Below are 25050 nucleotides of genomic sequence, written 5' to 3'. Positions count from 1 at the left end.
ATGGACACCCAACTTTGGCAAGGCATTTATTGTCAGTCAGAAGGCCAAGGGATAACCATATTCATAAACCAAATTAAAACCTTGGAGTGATTTATATTATGAGATAAGGGAAACAGTTTCCATGACAGCATGTCATTTTTTTTTACATTTCTGGAAAACAGTATATATATATATATACAGGCCATTTTCAAAGGGAAGCAAACCCAGTGTGGACCCCTAATTTTAAAAACATTTTTATATATATATATATATGTATGTGAAAAATTTAAAGGAAAAAAATGATTTCCTCTTTTCCCAAAAAATTCTTTGAATGATTTTTGTGCCGACCTGACCCCTCTTTTTACCTTAAATGTGCATCTGCACACATTCATTCCATCTGAAGTATAAAACCACTTGCAATTGTAACATGATTTTGAATACTGGGAAAGTTTTGAAACAGCAGAATCAGAAGACTTCTAAACACTTTTTAGATGTTTTAGATATAAAACTTAAATATCATTTTTCTAGAATAAATAAAAAAAATGCAATAAACACCTACCAGTTTGACATGAATTTTATGCCTAATCCACTGCCATAATTAATTTCAATATAATAATAATAAATCCCTGCATTTGTCATATCACAGAAATGAACATCAATGAAATATAGATTGATAAGAAATGAACATCTGTATCAAGAATAGTTAAATATGATAATTGGTTAAAGACCAATTAATATGTATTGGGCTTGACTACCTAGAGAGATGGTTGTTGACCAGTTAATTAGCTCTAATTTTTATTAATTAGTTATCAGTTGATCCCTATGGTCAGTGTAATTAAACATGTCTGTTTCAGTTAGTGTAAACAATTGATTTCTGTTGTTATATAGTTATCTAATATCTAAGGGATAGGTTTAACCTGACCAAAAGTATCTGACCTTACATGACTTGTTAAAACTCAGCACTTGGCAACATTCTGTTCCGATCTGGAACAAATTTATGATTACATATTTCATCCTTGGATCAGCATTATGAGTATTTTGACTTATCTGTAAAATTCTACTGGGAATACGAACCAGAAACTAAGAGAGATTATACATGCTTCTGGTTAGAAGATGATTTTCATAGAATTGTAGCATTTATCATGATTAAAGAATATTTGAGTTATGTCTAGTCAACCAAAATCAGCTTTATATTATACTGTATAGTTCTAAACTTAAGTTTCAAATATCTCAAACTTACGGAATTTCAGAGGGATGGGTATTGGGCTGATTGGTCAAAATGACCTGCCCTGGTCAATCATGATTGAGGTACCTTTATTATGTTTATGCTAGATCGTAAATTTTGCAGTGTACTATATTAAGCTCTAACACTGATAGACAATTTCTTTAAAATTCTGAGAAATGAATTGAGTAAATTAATATTTGCTCTTAAAACCAAATTAAAAGCCTGAATTTTATATGTAATCTCAAAGTTGGTCATTTTCAAAATGTTGATCAGCATATAAGACTGCAAACACGATTTTGAAGTTAAACCCTGATTCAGTAATATAAAGTGAAATGCCAGTGTGATTTATATTAATAAAATAAAAGTCTGGAACAAATTGTTGGAAATAGAGGAAAGTATACTTTGAATTCAGAAATTATTATGATGTTTTTAATAATGCAAAAAAAAAAAGCAACACTTTCAGATTCACAATAATAAAAACTTGCTTTCATAACTTTAATAGTGATTTTTCTTCACAAGTTTTTGTAATCACATTAATTATATATGACATATATCTAGCAATTTCAGCAGTTATTTGCAATAATAAATGCACATATTAATGTTTGAATTTACATTATAATTAAATTATACTTACATTTAAGAACAATATAGATCCTTATAATATCAGTTTCTCAATTTTTCAAAATTAAAGAAAAATCACAAATCCTCCTATAAATCTTCACAAATACTTTTTTTCTTATAAATACAGTTAAGAAGATGTGAAAAAATGCAGCATTTTGATATCTTGAAGTTACTTATTGCATATCATGAAATGAACACGGTGTGAATATCCTATGTTTAATGAGACACTCTAGATCCTATAGTCAGAAGTAAATATGACAGAGAGTCGAAGAGACAGCAAGCAGTATGTTGATGAAATACCATTTATATTGCTTAGATGAACAAATGACATAGAAAGCACTGAAAACCTAATGCAGCGCTAAACTGAAGGTTGCAGTAATGAATTTGACATTTGGTCTCTTAATTTAAATTGTTACATAAATCCTAATCTGTTTTATGACAAAGTGTAAAAAGTTAGAATGTTTTCATTTAAATTTCCTTGATATCCTCCTCCAGGAATTGCCATCATCCAGTTTACATTTTGTTCATTTTTCAGGTTTAATGTGACCTTGGAAAACATTCATTTGTTTATTTTCTAGTAGAAAAAAACATGAAATTGGATGTCAAGGAAAGATAAAGGATCTTTTTAACTTAATCATCGTGAATTGGATATATCTGTTATACTATAGCATCTTTAAATGGTTTCCAAAGGATTTCATGACCAAACACATTTGTCTGGGCAAAAAAATGTAATAAATAGGTTGTAAAATATAGGTTTACTTATTTCATACTTGTGATTTTACAGACATTTTGGCTCTCAAAATTGTGTCATTGGTTCAATTGAAATATTATTTAGAGCAAAATGTATTTTGAATCTTAATTAGATACTTGATTAATCTGAAAAGAGACAGTTCAATTTTGTGAGAATTACTATGATGCTAGCAATCTTTCCACATAGGGAATTTTACAAACGGTACCAATTTTTATCCATTAAAAGATTAGGTTTTATGTCTAGAAGAGAGGGTAATCCAAGTATCTAGGTTCTGAAATGTTCAGCTATGATTGTGAGCAGAAAAAAATGAGGAAAATAATTTTGTTAAAAGTTTTTTTTCAAAGAATATAACATTTCGCAAAAGAATAGGCATTGATGCTCTAAATATAAACATGTACCAGTACAGAATTTTAAAACAGTTAAAAAATTGTATTCATCTTTCAAAATTATATGGAAACCCATGACAAAATAAAAAACAATTTGAAGGACAAGTCTTTTACTTGTTTGCTTTATAATCTGAATTGTTTGGTTTATTTTGAACTCTAAATCAACTTAAGGATGTACTTAGGTGAGGTTAGGTGAAAAATAATAAATTAAGAAGTTAAAATTGATACTATAAGCTGGTATAACATCAATTAAGGATAAAAATAAGCTAAAAATATTGATAGGTCATGGACCTCCTTTTCGAGATATTTGAGATTTAAAATATGGCGGGAAAAGGCTGACTCGGACTTTTACCTTATATTTGCATTGGTATTATTAGGTATCGAAACAAAAGAAAGAAAATTAAGAATCTTTTAAAATTTTGGTAAATGACCTTTCATGAGCTATTAAGTCTTATATGAAAGAATAAATGGGTCTAATGGGGCAAAATATTTTGCATTGTATTGTATGAAAAAACACCAAGTAGTCCGAACATTTGACACAAATTCCAAAACCTCACCTTAGTACATCCTTAACATAACCTCCCTTATTGGTTGAGATGATTTTACTACAAGACTGCTGAAGGGATTGCTTGTATATTACCAACTAAGAAATGTAAACTTTACATCCTCATTCAGGAAAAGAAAATTTATAATTGAAAGGGGCGTTATTTTGGAAAAATATTTAATAATTCTTAAAGTTTTCATAATTATTTTAACGATTGCTGACTGTTTTTGATTGTGTTGATGGCAAAGCTGTTTTCAGCTTTCATTCTGCGTATAAGTTTCACCAAAATACAGACCTAATGAAGTGTGAACAATTGCATTCATTGACGTCATGTTTTGATTCCAATACAAAGGAAAAAGATATTATTTCAACAATAAAAGTGAAATTGTTTTGATTTGAATTGAACAAAATATTATTTAAATTACTTAACTTTTTTAACAAAATATCTTAAAATGAGGATCTGATTGTGTTTAATACGGTGAAATAAGCACATTAGAATTATAAGTCATTCAAGATTGTTATTCATATTTTCATTTTCCTATCGTTGTTTCTGGCTAGTCCAAAAAGTACCAAAATCTATTAGTGTAAGCCCTTAGATGTTAAAATTGTATAAGTTGTGTCTCAATGCTCTTCTGTTCTTCAGGGAATTTGATGTTTTTGGCTGATCTTTGATAATGTCAGTTTAAATTTCCTTGTTATATACTGGTCGAATGTTGAAAAATGTGTGTTGATCTTTTAGATGTGTTGGGATACTTTGGCTCCATAGGTAGCTGTATCAGTATTAGTTATACCCCTCATCTTCTTTTCAGAATTACAATGTAATTTTAAAAGGACGAGGGAAAACTGGCTTGTCTCTCTCCATCCATCTGTGTGTCCGTCGGTCTGTAGTGTTTTTTCTCAATATTTTTATTACACATTGTAGGTACTTTAAACCAATTAAATTTTGTGAGTGATTTATTTGGCAACTTCCATGAGTAGAAAAATAACGTGAATATGTAAAACTTGGATCTTCATCAAGTAAATTTGAAAATTGCAAAATCAGATCACTATGAAGTGCACCTATAAGGGATAAAAGTAAAATAAAGTGTCTGTGAAAATAAGATGGTTTACTGTATCCAGAAACAGGGATACAATAAAGATTTTACTTATTTGAACTAACTTATACTTGAACTTTGTTTTTATGCTCTTAAATAGCCTTGTTACCAAAAAATCACTACACGAAACACTTAACAATCATAAATTGTTTTAAGACAAGTTAGACATCTTATTGGCGTTTTTTCAATTTAGCTCCCAATAAGATTAATTTAGGCATGATAATGAAGGCCTGCTACAAATAATCCCCCCTACGATAGCAATTATACTTCATTAGTTACTGTTTTCTTCAAATCCTTTTTTGAGTTCATAAACTTTGTTTCCCCGGGACATTTTTATTGTATGCATATGTTGGATGTAATTAACATAGACAAATGTATATTTATTCCATACTGAGTACATATGAAAGAATTGATATTTCAGTGCATTTATTTAATTTAAACAGCTTAGGTATGAGAATCCTGGGAAGATTATTAACACATAATTGCATTTTATTGTTTCTTAATCAGTTTCATTCAATGATACCATATGCAAAACCCCAGTAAATCGATCTACAGGTACTCTCAGATGTTGAAAAGTGAAATTACTTATTGCATATAAATACAAGGATTTTTTTCTCAGTTCATGTCTTCAATATGAAGGAAATTAAAAAATATGAGAAGTGAGGTTATCTCTTATAGAAAAAATGTGCCCAGTCCCCAAGTACCTTTGACTTTGATACCTCTCCTGAAATTCTCCAGTTTTATTTTTTTTACAGTTAACATACGCTCTCATGATTTGCAGGTGTGTTCTAGTAGCTTTTTATTTCTGGTCCATCAATCCATCTGAGTTTTGTTATTTTTTTCATTGATTGTCAAATTATTGGAAATAACTGATTTGTTAATTTGTGATATATTTTACCTCTCTATTCCTTTTATATAATACAACATTTAGTTCAACTATAAGCAACTATTTGTCACAGCACTGCCCCAACAATGAGCACAGCCCAAAGTGTACAGTCAGCCACAACAAGCCAGACACAATAAATGTTGAAACAATCCAAAGAAAAATACAGCTTATTAAACCCACTTGAAAAAGTAAATACCTCAATTAAGCCTGGTTTGCTCACAAGTTTTAAGTGTATGTTCTGTTTATAATTATTGTCTTATACACATTGTTAGTCCATTATTGTCTCTTTACAGACCCATAGTATGATTCAGAAAGGCAGCGTTTTACAAAGGTCTATGTTTTTTTAAAACCTGGATATGATAACCCTCCCAGTCTATAGATATGAAACCCTTAATTCTTACTCTGTTCCAGTGCTTTATTTATGACCTGATAATTCTGTCTTCAGTACATGTACACAAATCTTTGCACAAGCAAATGTCATATGAAACAGTTGCCAAAACTTTGGCAACCATATGTACATCTGTGTTATGATTGTTTATAGTAAATTATAGTTTAGTGTTGTTGTTAGCTACATTATATATTTTGACATGGTTTATCAGTAAATAATAAACATGGAGACTGTCCAGAAATCTATCATATATTTACCCAGTAAACAAATTTGACCCAGACTAAGTGACCATTAAGCCAGAATGATAGACAATGTTTAGCTTTCGCTTAGAGGATAAGGAATGATAGACAATCTTTTTGTTTTGCTTAGAGGATTGTAGTGCAAAATGTTATTGTTTTGTTGTATTAATGTTCTCATTATTATCATCAGTTCAACAGTTATATTGAAAGGCTTTTTTTAAAAGAGATCATTTGCTGTAGTTGAGATAGATCATTTAGAAGCATATTATACCACAAGCAATTCATGATTGTCAATAGCTTCCTATAAAAAAATCCTCGAAAAGTACAAGTTTAAACATGTATATCCTTTAACACAATCATTTTACTTAGATGCCTCAAAGTGGTAATTTATTATTCACTGTCTGATTGTATTTTGTACTGTATGGATTCTGTCTCATTGACAAATACTATACTCATCTCTTTTGGCTGCTGGATCCAATTATTGTCATGTAAACTAATAATGTCAACTATAAATAACTGTCATACAAGTGGGACGTTTAGCTAGCTATAAAATAAGGTGTAACACACTATTTTCTTCAGAAAAGTCAGGAATATGACATTTATTTTCCATTTGTTTTTTGGTTGACATAATAGTCTTAACATTGATTTTTCTCAGGTTTTATGAACTTCCTCTTTTGAATTTATCTTGAAGTTGGTATTTTGTTGATGCTATTTCATTCATGTACCAGTACATTAAAGGGACAAATAACTCTTTAATCATCTTGCCCCAGAAATTACAGGAAGCCATAAGCCATTTTGTGACCAATTTGGAAGGGGTTTTTATATTTTTGGTCCAGTTGTGTAAAATATTTCAAGTTTTAAATAGAATATCACTGAGACCTAGTCTTTGTAAACCATATAGACTGGTTTTTAAAGTAACTTTTACAAAGTAAGAGTTTCACATTTTTTCAGTACATGTATAGACTTTCAAGTGTTACATTCTGAATGGTACAAAATATATTCAATATATATTACATATATTTTAACTATATAATGTTATGCAGATGTTATTTGGTTTATAAAATAGTGTTTCATATTACAGAAGGGATATCGATTTATGGCTCATCATTACATATACCGGTAGTCTATTTTATATGCATGCAGTGCTTTGATTCAACAAAATTAGTTCCATGCAGTTTATTATTTCTATACGTTTGATTAGGGTCAATGCAGTTTTTTGACGTTGCTTTAATTAATCCTCTTGAGAATTTATTAATTAAATAACCTTTTATCTGAAGCACTTTGCTTTCTAGCAAACTGCAGAACAAGCACATAAATTTGTAATAACAGGAAGTATTTTGAAAGTCTCTCTTCATTTGAAAGCACACAACAAAAGTGAGACATAAATGAATTAGTGCAGTGATGGAAAGTCAAATTAAATAAGTATATTATTTCTTTTTTTTCTTTTTTCAAAGCACCTTATAAAAGAATCTGCCAAAGGTCAGATCTCTAATTTGATATGTAAACAAAATTCAGATGCTCCTGTATGGTAAGATAGTGCATTAGGTGCACATGTGGTACCTGCTGATATTTTACAGTATCTTTATAGTGAATATTTGATTAATGGATTGGGTTGTGTGTTTTTAATGAAAGAAACAAGTTGATGTGTTTGTTTTTGTTTTACAACCAAACCAGCAACTCATAAAAAACCCAAATAACTTTGGATTGAAATGGGTCATCAGTTCTACTGAAATGTGTATGACTTACTTCTGTTTTTACTCTTAAGAATTTTGGAGATAAGATCATAAGAGTTATCTAGTCATCAACTTATTAACATTCAAACATACTTTCTGTGGTAAGACATTAACATAGTGACATTAACTATTTCTGTGATTTGACTAGGTGTTTTAACTTCATTTTATATATTGTAAATAATATTTTATTTCATAAAATGTTAATGTTTTATATCTATGCATTTTAATAGCCTCTGTATAGAATGGCTCACATTTTATTAGAGCCCCACTAAATGGCATTCACCCTAATAATTAGTGATCAGTCTGTCTGTCCATCTGTCAGTCCGTAACAAATTGTGTCCACTGTATATATAGAGAACCTTTATAATTTCATACTTTATACTTTACATGTATATTAACCAACACCAGAGGGGGTGACATAATGTTTGTACAACTTCCTGGGTTAAAGGTCAAGGTCAAAAACTTTGGTTTCAGTTGAAAACCACATGTCCTATATGGTAAAGATCGTGACCTCTCTATATTTTAAGAACAATTAAAATTTCAAAGTTTAAACTTGAAAATGTATTAACCAACACCAGAGGGTGTATCCTAATGTATGCACAACTTCTCAGATCAAAGGTCAAGGTCAAAGACTTTGATTTCAGGTGACAATCCCATATCCTATGTTAAAGATTGTGTCCAATCTATATCACGCAAATTGTTATGAATTCAAAGTTTATACTTGACATGTATATTAACCAACACCAGAGGGTGTGATATAATGTTTTTAAAACTTCCTAGGTCAAAGGTCAAGGTCAAAAACTTGGTTTCAGTTGATAACCACATGTCCTATGGTAAAGATGGTATTCGCTCTATATCTTGAGAACCATTATGATTTCAAAGTTTATACTTGACATGTTAATTAACCAACACAAGAGGGTGTTTCCTAATTTGGGGTCCTATTTTTGTATTTAGGTCAAAGGTAAAGGTTAAAAACTTTGATTTTAGGTGACAACCCTATGTCTGATGTTAAAGTTGTGTTTGATTTATATCATGAAAATTGTTAAGACTTCAAAGTTTATACTTGACATGTATAATATTAACCAACACCAGAGGGTGTGACATAATGTTTGTACAACTTCCTAGGTCAAAGGTCAAGGTCAAAAACTTTGGTTTCAGGCGATTATGACCACATGTCCTATGGTAAAGATCATATCTGCTCTCTATCTTGAGAACCATTATGATTTCAAAGTTAATACTTGACATTTAAATTAACCAACACCAGAGGGTGTGTCCTAATGTATGTACAACTTCCTATGTCAAAGGTCAAGGTCAAACACTTTGATTTCAGGTGACAACCCCATGTCCTATGTTAAAGACTGTGTCCGATTTATATGATGTGAATTGGTATGAATTCAAAGACATGTATATTAACCAACACCAGAGGTTGTGTCAAAATGTATGTACAACTTCTTAGGTCAAACGTCAAGGTCAAAAACTTTTGTTTCATTTGAAAACCATATGTCCTATGGTAAAGATACAAATATTTTACCACACGTTATTTACAGCGTGACCCACAGAGATGGTTCGCATCTCAATACTTTAGTATTGTTTTAAAATGTATAAATATTGATTGCACTTGTTGAGAGATGAGATTTAATAAAACATTGAATTGAATTGAATTGAATTTGTTCGTATGGTAAAAGATTCATTAATTTGGAAATTTTGAAATATTCTACACCCAAACAAACTGCTACTTTAAGTTAATTAAAAAAACCTTTTTGCAGGGTTGAAATATTCGCACAAAGGAAATACAGGAAGAATGTTTTGGAAATGGGTAAAATAATTTGATTACCATAAAAGACTGGGAGGGTCACAAAAAACTAGGGGAATTGGAAATGAAAGGCAATAAATTAAGAGGATAAAATGTTATGAAAGACATAGAGAGAAGAGAAGTAGGATAAAGTTTCATCCTTTTGTGTTCTACTTGAATCTGTCTTTGATATTAGTCTTTAAAATGTATGTTTTACATTACATAATTACTTATGTTTTACTGCTTCCAATAATTGTAAATGTTTTATGTAAGAAAAAGAAAAAAGAAAGATGAAAGAAGCTCTAAAAAACTGAAATGTTAAACTATGAATTGGTTACACAATTTTTTAGCAGTCAACACAGGCATATTGCATGAACGTATGTAAAAGATGAAAGAGAATACAATGAGCTAGAAGGCTTGGATTGGTAAAGTTTTTTTACATAAATATTTGTACACCTTTTTGTTAATTACTATTTGATGAAAAGGTAATCAAATAACCTTCAAGGGAAAGTGTTGTTAGACAAAGCAAATTGACAATTATTTCACCAATAGTTGCAAGAATGCTGTGAGTTAAAAATGCAAGATGAAACGATATATAGTTCCTTTAATATGATTTCCAGTAACTTTTCAAGGGTCATTGACACACAGGTGGTTTCTTTGTTTTGAAGTTGAAGCATTCAGACTTAACTTGTTTATAAACATTTGAAGTGTTGAGAATACAGGGTAATATGCTGAAAACTTTGGTGGCCTTCCATATTTAATGTAAAAGTTGAAGTGAAAAGTGTGCCTTTCTGGAGCACATTTTTTAAAAAGAAATAAGACAATTAAGGTTCAAAATATGTCTAGATAATTTCACATCCAGAATACAAAGGTCAAAAACATTAGCAGCTGAAAATAGCCAAATGGTTTTTAATGATACGTGTAAATCCAAATTGTTTTCAATGATAAAAAAAAATTCACACCATTTTAAGACATGATGTAAAGTCTAACAGGTTTAATAATCTTCTGACCAACATTGTGTATACTAAGTACTATGACTATGATATTACAACATAATGGATAAAGTAGACATCTAAATCCCTCCCACAATAAAATGTAGTTGGTTTAATTAGTTAATGACAAGTATTGTTTCCCCGGGCCTTTTCAAAGTCCATTGTCAAAAACAAAACCATGCAGTGAAAATAGTTAAGCTTTCAAGTAAATAAAACAATTGGATTGTTTTGACCTAAACTTAATAGATTTGATATACACTACATGGGGGCAAATGGAATAAAATCTGGGACTTTGGATAATGAAAAATTTAGTTTAGAACTTTTAAAGTGACTGCACAACTGTATCAAGTTGTTACTAGAGCTTAAGTAATGTTTTATTGGATGAAAATGGTATTGTCACATTAAACTAGACTATAAGATTGTGTTTTCCATCAATCAACTTGAAGGTGAAAAAAACCCTGAATTTCAATAAAAAAGTATACTGATTCAAGAAAAAATTATAGTTATTATGTTGTAAAAAAAGACAGGATGATTACCAGTTTTAAAAATGTTCAGGCACTAATTTCCCAATAAGTTTATCATTTATTATGTTTTGAGATGATGATTTCTGACCTTTCTTAACATTATGAAGTTACAAAATGCTGGTTCGCTGACTCTACTAACTCTAGCATGTATTAGTTCACTACTAACAATAGTCTTGTACCATTTAGAAGTTTGGCACAGAAAACACATAAAAATTCATGTACATTTTCATGGTAAGCATGTGTGTGTCCCATTACACAACACACATACCAAAACAAATTCTTTTCATCACTTTTGCCATCACATTTGTGTAGATATGTAGGAGAAAAAGTATAATAGTATTAACCAAGTTATTCTTAATGTCTCAAGAAATAAAAATAATTGGTTGATTTCTGTTTGCCTTAGCAATGTCCAGTTTTCAACTGTGACTGAAAAATGTGAGCTCAGGTTTGATAGGTTAAGAATTGTTACTTGCTATTTAGACCACCTACAGACCCATTAATAAAGAGTTGTGTATCATACTGGGTTCTGAAACATGCAGAGAGCATGGCACTCTCGTTCCAACAATGTAGGCATCAGATTTAATTCCCCATTTAAACTTAGGACATCTTCATATGTTTACATATATTATACATGATGAAATAGTGAATAGTATTATAGAAAGCAAAAATTTCATGTAAAAAATTTCTAATGGGGTATTGTGATTGAATGTTTACAGTTATGGTAAGTCTTTGGTTTCACCAAAATTTGAGTCAAACTAAAGACTTTAGAATTTGAGAATAATGAGTCTGGTCGATATATATAAACCAACAAAAAAATTTCAAAAATCCTGAAGAGGACATTGCACTCAGCATCAAAACAATTGATACTTACAAAAATCATTCAGTATCAATTTTACTAATTTTGTCAGCTTTATTAATTTATTTTTAATTTTATGAACTGTCTTAAAAAAAAACTGTGTTGAAACTAAAATTGCTCTTTTTATTCAGTCACTCTAATAATGTCTCTTATTGTTAATTTACTTTTCAATTAATAAAGGCACAAATTACTTAACTTATATAATATATACAGGATATGTTATTCTATATTACAAATAGGTCACTGTGACCATACCAGATTGTTTAAAAAAAGATGCTTTTTTGAAATTATATAATTTTTGAAATTTTAAATCTTATTGTTTATATATAATTTGCCTTTTTCAAAGAGTTCAAAGAAGTTTTACATACCCAACTTTCCTCCATGTTAAGTTGTCTTGAAAAAAAGTTATTCCAGATATTTCATTCACAATATAAAAATTCCAAAGTTATATTTGTCATATCTATTTTCACAGCAAAACTCCCATGAAATATGGGGAATATTCTACATGTTGGGGTGCTTAACGTCAAAATCGCCCCTTGATTCTTCTATGAACCATTTTGGAACTTTAAAAAAAATGAACCTTTATCAAGTTATTGATAAGTCATGTTATTTATTTATTCATGATTTGGAATTTTGCAAGGAATTATATATAAGAATTAATTAATATCATGCATACCCCTTGTAATTAAGAATGGAATAGTCTGCATGTTTGTTTTACAAGTATCATTGTTTCTTTGGTGAAATGGTGTCAGTCTTCATTAGTCAATTAGGAAATAGACCTATCATTATTATAACATATTTCATGTTACTGCTATTGGATCAAAGAATAGTTATGCTTAAAACAAATGGCAGGAATCTAGGTATGGCTACTTGTTACTAAGTGATTGCCGATAGTATGTGTAGTTGTCGTATGCTGAAAACACGTTTTTGTAAGCTAATGGGTATTGCATCACGAAAAAATATCATTAGCCAGTTTTTTTGTCATAAAAGTGCAGCAAAAAATGACAAGAATAGTTTAGCAGTTGTTGCTTCTAATTTATGAGGAAACAGTGGATCTTGATTGATTTTTTTGCACTGGAAAAAATTGCATGTTTGTGACTGTTCATGGTGAGCTTTCAAAAGGGATTGCATGTCCTTTGAAAGATTGTCGACTCTGTATGTTAATAATCTAGCTCACTCTTATTCATGATTTGCTTACTAAATTACTTGCATTAAACTTCTAATTTGCAAAAGCACATCAATGATTGAGTAAAATGAACTAATTGATCTTATATGACATATATTTAAATACACATCTCATGACCACTTATGTTCCAATTGGCTTTTTATAAATTGCCATGGTTTGTGTTCCTAATCCAATGCAGTGTCACAAGCTGATGCTGCCTCCTTTGTTTATAATAACAAGGTTAAGATCAAATATGACAAATTTTAAGATCAAGGCCATAGGTCAATTTTGAAAATTGTAAAAATTGCCTTGTATATATATGCACTCTACAATGCAGTTCTGTTTATTGAGTTGCATATAGAACATATTATTATTGAAAATTATATCAAAACTTATTTTTTGTTCAAATCATGCATGGGCAGTTAATTTATTCATGATAGAATTTCCATAGGTTATGCTACTTCTGGAATTTTTTTAGAGAGTTGATATTTATATATACAAAATAACTGGATATTGACTAATTATTAGTGAGGCTAATATTTGCAATTGATATGCCTGATGTGCATTACATTCATTTATTTTTGTCATTGTGAATACTGCTTATCAAATATTAGAAATCAAAAGTATGTATTAAGTGTTGAAGCCTCATAAATATCCAAGACAACTCCTGATAAGGAACACCTGTGCATTGGGAGGATAGCATACAAATTCAGCAAATTTATCATTATTTATGATATTTGTTAGTTTTAAATCTGGAAGTATAAATTAAACATTGTAATATCATTTTTCAAATTCTGAGATGCAGTTCAACAAATTTTGACAGCATAGGCAATTTCCTTAAAATCATCACTAACTCTGCATTGTAGTAATTATTTAATATTTCTAATATTTGCAGAAAGACTATGACAACAATAAGCAAACCAGAAAGCGCACCATCAAAAAGACCCACTAAATCCATAAACTTTTTAAGATTATGAAAAGTCATATATTTTTTGCGATATCTTACTTGAAGATTTTTTTTTCATATCTGACATACTCCTCAAAACTTATTATATAATTTATAAGATATTTTACATAATTAATTAGATATCATTATATAAAAATGTGAAATGAATTATTTAAGATATCTTTCCAGAAAATTATATGAAAGATATCTTGAACATTGAAAAAATATAAATATGGTCTATAAATAACAACCATTCTTAGCAATATTGTAAACTAACTTATTTTCGTGGACACTTCATTTCGCATTTAGCCCTTTCCAGTTTACTTTAAACCACAATTTATTTTCGTGTTTTAAAAAAAATCTTGGTGTATAAATATATAGAGCAACCAAGGTAGTGATACAAAATCGCAATAGTTGTTATTATTCTACTCACGAAAATAAGTTGATTTAAACTATGATTTAAAACGTGCAAACATTTTTTTGTTACAGATTTTATAGAACATTCTTGACCAAACTGACCATGTGCAAGAAAATTGATTATAAATAATCTCTGATGTCATCAACAATATATATCTTATTTGGTAAAATTATAACCGCCAACCCAGTCTCTAAAATGAGGTTATGAGAAACATAAACCACGTTCCATTGATCAATGAAAGCCTAGTAACCTAAACAATTTACACAACCTTCCTGAGTGCACATTTCTTTACTAATTCTGCATCTTGTAGCTGTAAAGCACTGCACTGATATGTAGCCTTTTGTTTATCACTTATTTAAATGAACTAATTCAATTTCTTTATAATTTTGAAAATAACAACACAATTATATATAAGGGAAGAGGAATTAAAATTAGAAATAGTCTGAAAGAAACTTTTCCAAATGTACTTAATTTCCTTAAAAGCTTGTTTTGATTTTGATACAATGGATTACAATAGTCGCCACGGGAACACCCATTAAGATTAATTCACATTAAAATGCTTGTTAAACAATTTCCTTTCTTTCACTGATGATTTTATTTTATTTTTGTCTGGCGATTTTCCCCCTAAGCATCGTTTATTCCATTTAATATAAAGGATGGAAAAGTTTTTTTGATCTATTAAAACAGCCCACCACATTCGGTTCTTATGTGCTTATATTGTAATTATAGTAAAAAGAAATAAGAATTTTTTATTTTTTTTAAAGTGCATGTATTTGATAGTTCCTTGGTTAATGTGTCTGTGGGTTTGTTCCTTTTGTATTATAATTGAGTTTCAGCAGATTATTTTTGTTGTTATAGAAAAATAAAATTTTATTTGCTTCCCTTAAACAGAAATTCTTTGTCGCAAAATTTAATAAATGGAAACTTTTTACTTTTTTCTTTACAAAAGGTTAGATTCAGTTCCTTAAAATTCAAATAACATGTAAACAGAGATATTTAGGAGCAAATTGTGAAAAAAAAACCCAATGCCAATGGTACAAAACAATTAACTAGCACTGAAAAATATTAGCAAACAATAAAGTTCATTCCTATATTCCTGTCTATAAAAAGGGATTTATGACAAATTTGTAGGAAAAAGCATCTGTTCTATTACATTTTTGCAGACTTCAGCAAGTTTGATTTTTAAGCAACAATCATTTTTATGCCCCATTTATAATGCCCCAATTTATGGGCATTATGTTTTCTGGTTTGTGCGTCTGTCTTTCCCGCTTCAGGTTACAGTTATTGGTCGAGGTAGTTTTTGATGAAGTTGACCTGAATCAACTTGAAAATTAGTAATTATGTTCCCTATGATATGATATTTCTAATTTTAATGCCAAATTGGAGTTTTTACACCATTTTTACAGTCCACTGAACATAGAAAATGATAGTGCGGATGCGGCATCTGTTTACTTGGGACACATTTTTGTTTTAAGTATTATTGAGAAAGTTAATATAATAAACCTCTCGCCAAAAAATGTAGAAAAATATAAACTTCCACTTTTGGCAAATATAATCACAGTAATTTAAAGGTGTGGAATTGCTGTACAACTTAAATTGAATTTTGGTGCATTTGGTAATTAGTACAAGAAATTAAAGGCTTTGTTTTGACCTATCATTGTTTACTTTTACAAATTGTGACTTGGATGTAGAGTTGTCTCATTGGCACTCATACCACATCTTCTTATATCTGCTGAAAAAGATGTTGCTTTGGTTTGTAAAAAACCATGCAAACTTATGATAAGTGTTTCATTCTGCTTTACCAAAAGAATTAAGTCTAAAAGATTCAATATCCTTGACCTCACTAGAGAGCAGAATTTTAGTTGATTGAATATTTCAATATAATAATGTTATTGGAAATTTGGATTGTATATCGTAACATCAGACACCCCCCATTAACCTCTAGCAAAATTGAATATGATTGAATGTAGTAGATATATATAAAGCAGTGTTGGTTCATAATGTTAAGATGTTCTTTTATTGCAATATCTCTGACTAAAAGTCTCCCAGAAATAATCCAATATTATATAATATAAGCTATTAAACCCCATCTGGAATCAGACAAATTACAAAAGACTTTTTATAAGTATATTTAGATATCCATCCATTTGTCAAATAAAATTCTGTTTATTCCCTTCATAAAGCAGAAAATAATTTCCTTGGAACAGAAAAACATGAAATATAGATCATTTAATTGGAAAAAGACAACTTGACATTTTTCATGAAGGAATGAGTTTTTTATGTAGTAATTCTTCATAGCTAGCAGGACGGTGACTTTTAATCATGATATAACTTTTATTTGTCTGTCTTTTAGTTGGAGTACTCCTCCATTTATCATTAAAAGATTTACTCTTCCTAATATGGACTTTGAATCAACACATTGAAAATTTGGTGTGGGAGTTATTTTTGCTTATTTTGCAATTAAACAAAATGCATGAAAAATATCAGGCACCTATGCCCAAAAGATGTGTTTTGGTCCATTAAAAAAAAGAAAGCTGCTTTAAACATTTCTATCATAGGCTTTAATTATTAATAATTCAAAAAATGATTGAAATTTTAAAATGCAAAAAAAGAAAAAGAAAACATGCACATGAACATGAACAAAACAAATCTGTTGTTGAGTAACTGAGCCTCTGTCTCATTACTGAGATCACCCCCTGGTTTTGGTGAGTTACTGAGCCTCTGTCTTATTACTGAGATCACCCCCTGGTTTTGGTGGGGTCTTTAGTTTTCTATGTTATGTTTTCTAGACTGTGGTCTATCTTTTGGTTCTTTTCCATTTTTTGCTATCACAGTTATTTTTTTTTACTTATAAGCTTGAATATTCCTAGGTATCGCCCACTAGTCTCTTTTACAGCACCTTAATACCATACATTTCTTAAATTCAAATTAAAAAAAAAAATGTTTTAAACAATTAATCCCCCAAAAGAATTGTACTTTATAGTTATGTATTTCTAAATGTTAATTGCAATGTCCTCCCACAACTTGATATATCTGTATTGTGTAAATAAATTGTGATTTCCTGTTGTTTAATCTTGTGAAAAAGGACTTTTACCATGTTTACAGCAAAGAAAATCGGTTATCTGAAACACATTTAAACAACAATCGGTCATTTTTCATCCAAATGAGTTTTTCCACAAAGAAATTACTTACTATTCTTCTTGAAGCAATTTATAAAACTGGAAATAACTTTCCAATATTACATAGTCATGGCAAAACAATAGTAATAGTTGTTAAACGTGATAAATGGCGTTGGATCCTGTTTTCACACCAGATGTCACTCTCAGAGCTTATATTGAATGATCTGCTAGTAGTATCAAATTGCAAGATGAGTAACAAATTCATGCTATTTTCTTAAAATTGTTTGTATTTTACATATTTCATATTGATTTGTAAAAAGTAGGTTTGTGATTCATGTACATGTATATTGAAAACATGTTTTTTTTTTAACATTTATCAAATTTTCAAAAGGTCCCTAACTGTTTTATGAATCATATTACATGTATTGACTTAAATAGTAGTCTCTTTCTTATAATATAACATTAATCTAAATTAAAATTTCCGGTAGCATTGTGATACTTACAATGTATGTGTATACAGTAGTTCTTTTTTTTTTCTTTTTAAAAAAAATGTTTTCTTCTACTGTTGATGGCCCATCTTCAATGTTTCTGTAGAGTTTATTCATAATTGTCAATAGGCTTTGGGCCCATTGAGAATTTACCAGATTGTATAAACAGTAGATGTCTTTTTGGACTTTTGTATTGTTAGGTTTATGTCTCATTGATATATATCATACAACTACTGCAGCACCTTTTAATAATGTAATTTTCTGTTTTTATGGACTTTCCAAAAACTGATAATCACTGACCCTCCCCTTTTTTTGGCTGATCAATGCATTTGAATGGGGACATGTAGTTGGAACCTCCCTTTGTCCTGGGTTAGGAACCCCTCTTTTTGAAATGGCTGGATCCGCCCCTGCATGAGGGTGGTAAAGGGTTATTTTATTGCAACGTGATCATCGTTTTTTATTTGACGTTCAATGTGTTTTTACTTTTTTATCTGTTGTTCAGTCGTGCAAGACAGGTGCCTCGTTCAGCGTGTTCTACTTGTTTAATTTTACGTGCATCATGATTTTCAAATGCTTATTTTGCGTGCTCGGTATTTTGCAAATAAAATTCAAACATTTAGTAGGGATCGTCAAGAAATAATTTTTTAATAGCCGTAAACCATTTATATCATAAATGTGTATACTAAATCGGGAATATCAATTAAAGCAGAGAGTATATATATACAAAAAGACAATGACTCAGTCACAAAAGGTTCACATCAAAGTCTTTATTTTTCGTGCAACTTTCATGACAGAAACTATTTCACGTTCAACATGAAATTATGTCTTATTTCACGTTTTCGTGCAAGCACCCCCCTTTACCACCCTCTTCCAAGAACAGGAAGTTCAACAGTAACTGTGTAAATAAGTTAACTGTCTAAATATGTTTAATATTTTTTATTAATTCAATAACCTTTACTTTATGTCATTAATAATTTGTGTATTTCAAAAATGTTTGACAAAATAATTTTAGTATCCCCCCTATTCTATCACCCTTCACATAACCTGGCTGAAACACTATCTTCATGTAAATATTTATTTTAACAAACAACAGTTAATTTTAGTCCCAAAGCTGTTCTTTCTTATTTAGTTTAGTTTTCATTCAAAAAAAAATTGAAAAGTTTCTGAAAGTAGGATGAATGTTGAAGGAAAAGTCCTGATATATCCTGGTTTATATTATATTTATTTTTGAAAGTGTTGAGATATACTAAGAACTCTCCTTAAGTTTAAAGCTGCATGATTTGAAAGTCCTGACATTTCCTGAAATTCTCCCATCAACTTTTTCACAAAAAAAAGGGCTAAATGCTTTACAGGATATTTTCAGGATTTCCCAGGATAATCTTGAGATATCCTGATTAAAAATTTTGTCAGGATTTATTTCTGCAAGGGCATTGGCCAAAGTGAATAGTCGATTAAACCACATATTTACCCCCCAAAAAGACCATTATTGTTTTATTTGATAAATCGACTCAGGCAAATTGTTTTTAATAACAGTTATTCATTAAAACTTAAATTGTTCATCAAATGATTTTACCTGATATTTATACACTAAAAGCATGAGACGTTTTTCTGCAGTGAATATACTTTTTTCTCAGGTGAATCTGCTGTTCTTTTCAAAATCCAATTAAGGTGGTACCTAACACTACAGGGAGATAACTCTGTAAAATCATCTAAATGTTTCAATGTCGTTAAGCTTCTTAATGATCAAAATAAGGGTTTTTCAAACTGCTATATAACCAGTGTAATTTTTCTGATAAAACGGTTGGTTCAAAATTTTTGAAATTTTTATATTTTTGTAAAAGGGTCAAAGTATACACTTTGTCAAAATTTTATGAAGATTAAACGAGCCAAATTAATTTTAGTGAAAGTGTTGGGTACCACCTTAATATAGAAAAACCTACTTAAGTAATGTATCTATATGGTCAATAACCTCAGTCTTTTATTTATATCCAAAGGGACAAAATATAAATTTACCATGACTATAAAATGGAAGAAAAGACAAATAATAAGTGTAAAACAAATGGATAACTATACTAAATTGAGTAATATTTGACCTTATTAAACTAGTTCATGGGACATTATAACTATTATTGACAGAATACTACAAGTGTTAATTTCACAACTCACATGTGAAAACTAATATTTGACCTCATAGAAATGATCAATGATGGTTTCAGTATCATGAGATGAAATATTGAATTTTTCGCTTTCTTATTTCTTTTAAATAGATTCTTATGAAGAATTGAATAATAGTTAGCATCCAAGATGTTCCAAAGGGATTTAAAATTCTGTATTGTTTGCTAATGATCTAATTCTGTTATGGGATACTTTAGAATAATTGACTTGAAAATATTTGTTATTGTATAGTATATTTATCATCAAGTTCAAAACAAAATAGGTCCTTACTCAATCATAGAAAGTTTTCATATAACTATATAAAGCATAAAATTGAAAATAGAAATGGGAAATGTGTCAAAGAGACAACAACCTAATCAAAGAACGGAAAACAGACAAAGACCACCAATAGATCTTCATTACAGCAAGAAATCACACACCCGGAGGCATGCTGTAGCTGGCCCCTAAACAAAAATGTGAATTAGTTCAGTGATAATGGACGTACTAAACTTTGAAATATATATTAAAAGAAACTAAAATTAAAAATCTTACAAGACCAAAAAAGGCCTGAGGCTTAGGACAGGCGCAAAATGCTGTGAGTTAAACATGTTTTTAAGATCTAAACCCTCCCCATAATAATTATAATCAATGTATATAAAAATCAAACACACAGCAATAAGCACAGTAAAACTCAGTTTATTATGAAAGATGGATGCTATATTATTGGATAAACATAATATTTTTATTTTTTTATTTTCCAGATTTATAGATGTATCACTTATAGATTAAAAAAAAACATGACACAAAGCAAAACATTAGAAATTTTTGCTTTTTTTTTTTTTTTTTTTTTTGTCAGTTTTTTTTTTAATGAAAATAAAAAAGAAATAAAGAGATCTCAATGAATTTCAGGCCGGATTGAGATTGACTTAGATGATGGTGACCAGCAGTGATTATATAATGAATTGGCCATTTAGGCAAGTTAAATGACTGTATAATTTGATGTACAAGTTTTTCAAGCTTTATGATCTTGTCTTGAAACAAGTACCTATTTGTTTTTGGACTTATGAGCTTGACTATCCCTGTGAAATAATTGGGCCTCTCTTTGTAGTTAAAATAATTTGATAATTTTAAACAAATTCTCCTTGATTGTTCATCCTTATTGTCTATTTTGAAATTTTGAATGATTAAGGAAGTAATGATGCAATTTTCCTCAGAATGGCAAACCTAGACAGTTGTTATTCTTGGAATATACAATCACAAGAGTATCAAATGTTTGTGGGTAACAGATGTACTTAAACATCCTGTCTCCCTTGAGCTCTTTCAAGGTGTTACTGTTTATTGACTGGTTTTCTGTTTTTATCCTGTCAATGTCCTCAAGCCAGGTAAAACGTCAATAACTTTGGTTGGTGTGAGAATACAAAAACATTTCAAAGTTATATCAATACCTGAAGCTAGAAATTTCCTACTTTAATATATTTCAGTAAATCATTGCATATTATTACAATGCAAAGCAGTTGTCTTCAAGTCAGGAGCAATTTTATAAATATGATTACTGAAATATTTGAACCTTTTATGTTAATATCTTTAAAAACTGTGATAGAAACTGAAAAATTATTGTTTTATAGGCACAATGCAGATTCTTTCAGTACCTTTCAGTTTGCAAATAAATAAATAACTGCAATGCTTTTTGAAATTGATTGAAATTTCAATGGAATGTTTTGGACTACTAAAGACAGATGAAGTTTGATTTTCATTGTTTTCACTGTAATTAACCATTACAGAGTTATGGTACTTGATTGTTGGAAAAAAAATTATGAACTCTGACAGTTGCTGCTCAGGAGCATCTGTGATCCCTAGATCACATCTCTAGTTTTGAACTTATATATATATATTTATATATATATAATTCTGATGCAACTTTTTATTATTTTCTTGCCCTTCTGTTAAAAACTGGATCTCACACTACAAAATATATCCATTACTGAAATTGTTTTTTTTATTTAGTAACAGACAGTTAAAATCGCATCTAAATTTGAGGATCTGTTAAGATGTGACTAAAAACAATAGAGCATCCAAACAACATCTTAAATGAAACAAACTAGGATCAAAAGGTTCAAGCAAAATTTAGCAAAACCATCATACATAAATAAAACCAAAATTGGAAAAAAAAAATAAAAAATAGTCCATGATAAACAGAATAAACTATTCAACATGACAAAGAACTTCACAGACTTTTTTCAACATAAGTTTTGCTTAATGTGTATATCATCAGTTAAGAAAGTAAATTTTGGAAATAAAATTGTTATCAATTCACATGGCTCGACCATCAGATTCACAGTAAGAAAATAATGAAATATTTGCCACTGAACATTTTATTATCAGACTAGTGTACATAATAGATATATGTCTCGTACTAAAAGTTAACCGTTCAATTCTTTAGTATTGATTTCATTTATTTAAAATGATAGAAGGAAGGAAGATCTTGTTAAGATAAAAGTTTTGAAAGAAAGAAAGAATAAATGAATGAATGAAGGAAGGAACAAATATAGTTTTTTAAATGATAGTGAGAAAATTGATACTTACTGGTACTTTGGTAGTTTTCTCTTTTTATTGGAACCTTCTGAAGATCTACATGAACTATGTACTCTCATTTTAATTCCAGATGTGAATAAGATAGTTCCATGATTAAGATGTACTCTTGTTAATTATAATTTGGATTTTTAACAGTAACTTTTTAACTCCTTTATAAAATTAGAAGATTTGGTATGATTGCCAATAAATGAGACAACTCTTCACCAGTGCAGAGACAAAATACCATAGAAGTATTTTGTTGGATTTCTATTTACGTTTTAGAAAACACAGGAAAACCATAATTAATAACTATATCTATGAGTTAATGAAGATTAACGACAACAAACTGCATTTCAAAATAAGGAACCAATTAAAAAGATAATTCATTAAAATTTTAGGTAATTAAGTTCTAAAAATGTTGATGATATAATGCAATTATGTTGTTATGTTTCAAAATATGTTATTAATTTAATTTCCTGTTTTTTGAAATGTAGTCAATTGAAATATTGTAGCTGTCATTTGTAAGAACCTATTATGAAATTTCATTCAGATTCGATTAAAAAATCAATGTCATTTTGGCCAATCTAAAGTATAAAGAATGCTTTAACATTAATATTATTTATTGTGCAACAAACAGACATTTAGAAGGACATTAGTGAAAGGATGTATAACCTAATGTAAGAAAAAACATATCCCATCACAAAAGAAGTTAAGCATCAGTTCTATAACAGCAATAACTATTTAGAAAATTGGAAAGAGTTAAAGGTTGAAATAATTGTATTCAAGAAGAACCATCAGTTATATCTTGACCAATTTTTAAAAGTTCATAAGTTTTGCATTTTTTTGCTGTTATGCAAAAATCTTCTTACAGTAACAGTGGCTGGTTAGTTGACCTTTCTGATTGGTTTCATTTTGCTTCAATGCAATATGCTTCCCTGATTATTAAGAGATTGACATGTATACCATAAAGCGGGTTATTTTCAGGCGTACTAATTTTCGCTTATTTTTCACAGATAGAAAAAGATCGCCAAAATAAATTCTGCCAAATTAACAGTGTACATGCAAAGGTATTGATAAAAATTTTGAATCCGCCAAAATAATAACAGCCAAATTATTTCGTACAACTTATTCAATGAAAATCGCGAAATTTTACAACCTCGATAATAACACGCAATACAGTATTTCTGTTTTTTTTTTTTTTTTTTGTGTCAATGAGTTGCTGCCTCAATGAAGTATTCCCAAAATTCACTTTGATTCAAATAAACAGTTTATTTTATAAATTGTAAACATGACTATTTATGGAATACTTAAGAAATCTGCATTATCGTATTATCAAGAAGACTATATTAGTTCCATACTACTGAAAGTGACATAAAGTACATTGATAAGGAGAAAGAACTAAGTGACATTGTAAATTGGTTTTTATCAGGCATACATTAGGTATTTTTGTACAGAATTACGAAAGAATTACAGACTTGGAGGAAAGACTGTTAGTTACCATTGATGTTTTATACAGCTACAAAATTGATGATGTTTTTAATTGATAATAATCCTTTTGTTCTTGACAACCAATCTTGATATGAGATTGATTTGTATAATTTTTAAAAATAGTTATCAAAGGTACCAGGATTATAATTTAGTACGCCAGACGTGCGTTTCGTCTTCATACGACTCATCAGTGACGCTCATATCAAAATATTTATAAAGCCAAACAAGTACAAAGTTGGAGAGCATTGAGGATCCAAAATTCCAAAAAGTTGTGCCAAATACGGCTAAGGTAATCTATGCGTTTTAAAAAACGTGACAATAGAACAATATTACAGCCAAAAGTAAAAAGTTTTAAGTTTTGCATGAGTAATATCATAGATGTCATATTTTTTATGCCCCCGCCATAGCGAAGGGGGCATTAAGTTTTATATATACCCTTGTCCGTATATACATCCATACGTCGTACCATACGTCCCAAAGTTGTTTCAATTCTCTAACTTTAGTTTGCCTCAACCAACTGTTTTATTACTTATACACAAAAGACAGATCAAGTTTGAATTTTTGTTGCGTCACTTTAACTTTTTAAGAGTTATGCCCTTTGAAAATGAAAAAAATCATAGATAGAAATAAAGTGACAACGCCATGGCTAAAAATAAAAAAGACAAATAAAAGTACAGAAGACACAACATAG

General features: G+C 29.5%; 2 protein-coding genes across 4 annotated transcripts in view; one reads left to right on the top strand and one right to left on the bottom strand.

The window, feature by feature from the left end:
* LOC139513637 (FMRFamide-activated amiloride-sensitive sodium channel-like) overlaps positions 1–23034 on the bottom strand; it is a 30162-nt gene extending 7128 nt beyond the window's left edge. Inside the window, exon 1 of one of the 3 annotated variants that reach the window (XM_071302311.1) lies at positions 22884–23034. In XM_071302311.1, the coding sequence (XP_071158412.1) occupies positions 22884–22951 (68 nt within the window). In that variant the 5' untranslated portion in view covers positions 22952–23034. Of the gene's footprint in view, positions 1–12378; positions 12493–17731; positions 17848–22883 lie in introns of those variants that run through there. The other 2 variants (XM_071302329.1, XM_071302319.1) reach the window with 2 other exon arrangements.
* The window catches only part of LOC139513630 (integrator complex subunit 13-like), a 72102-nt gene that overhangs the window by 22122 nt on the left and 24930 nt on the right, over positions 1–25050 (top strand). The gene's annotated exons all lie outside the window — the stretch shown is intronic.

Source organism: Mytilus edulis, chromosome 1 (assembly GCF_963676685.1).
Source record: "Mytilus edulis chromosome 1, xbMytEdul2.2, whole genome shotgun sequence".
Classification (NCBI taxonomy): Eukaryota; Metazoa; Mollusca; class Bivalvia; order Mytilida; family Mytilidae; genus Mytilus; species Mytilus edulis.
This window is presented reverse-complemented; position numbering and strand designations above follow the sequence as displayed.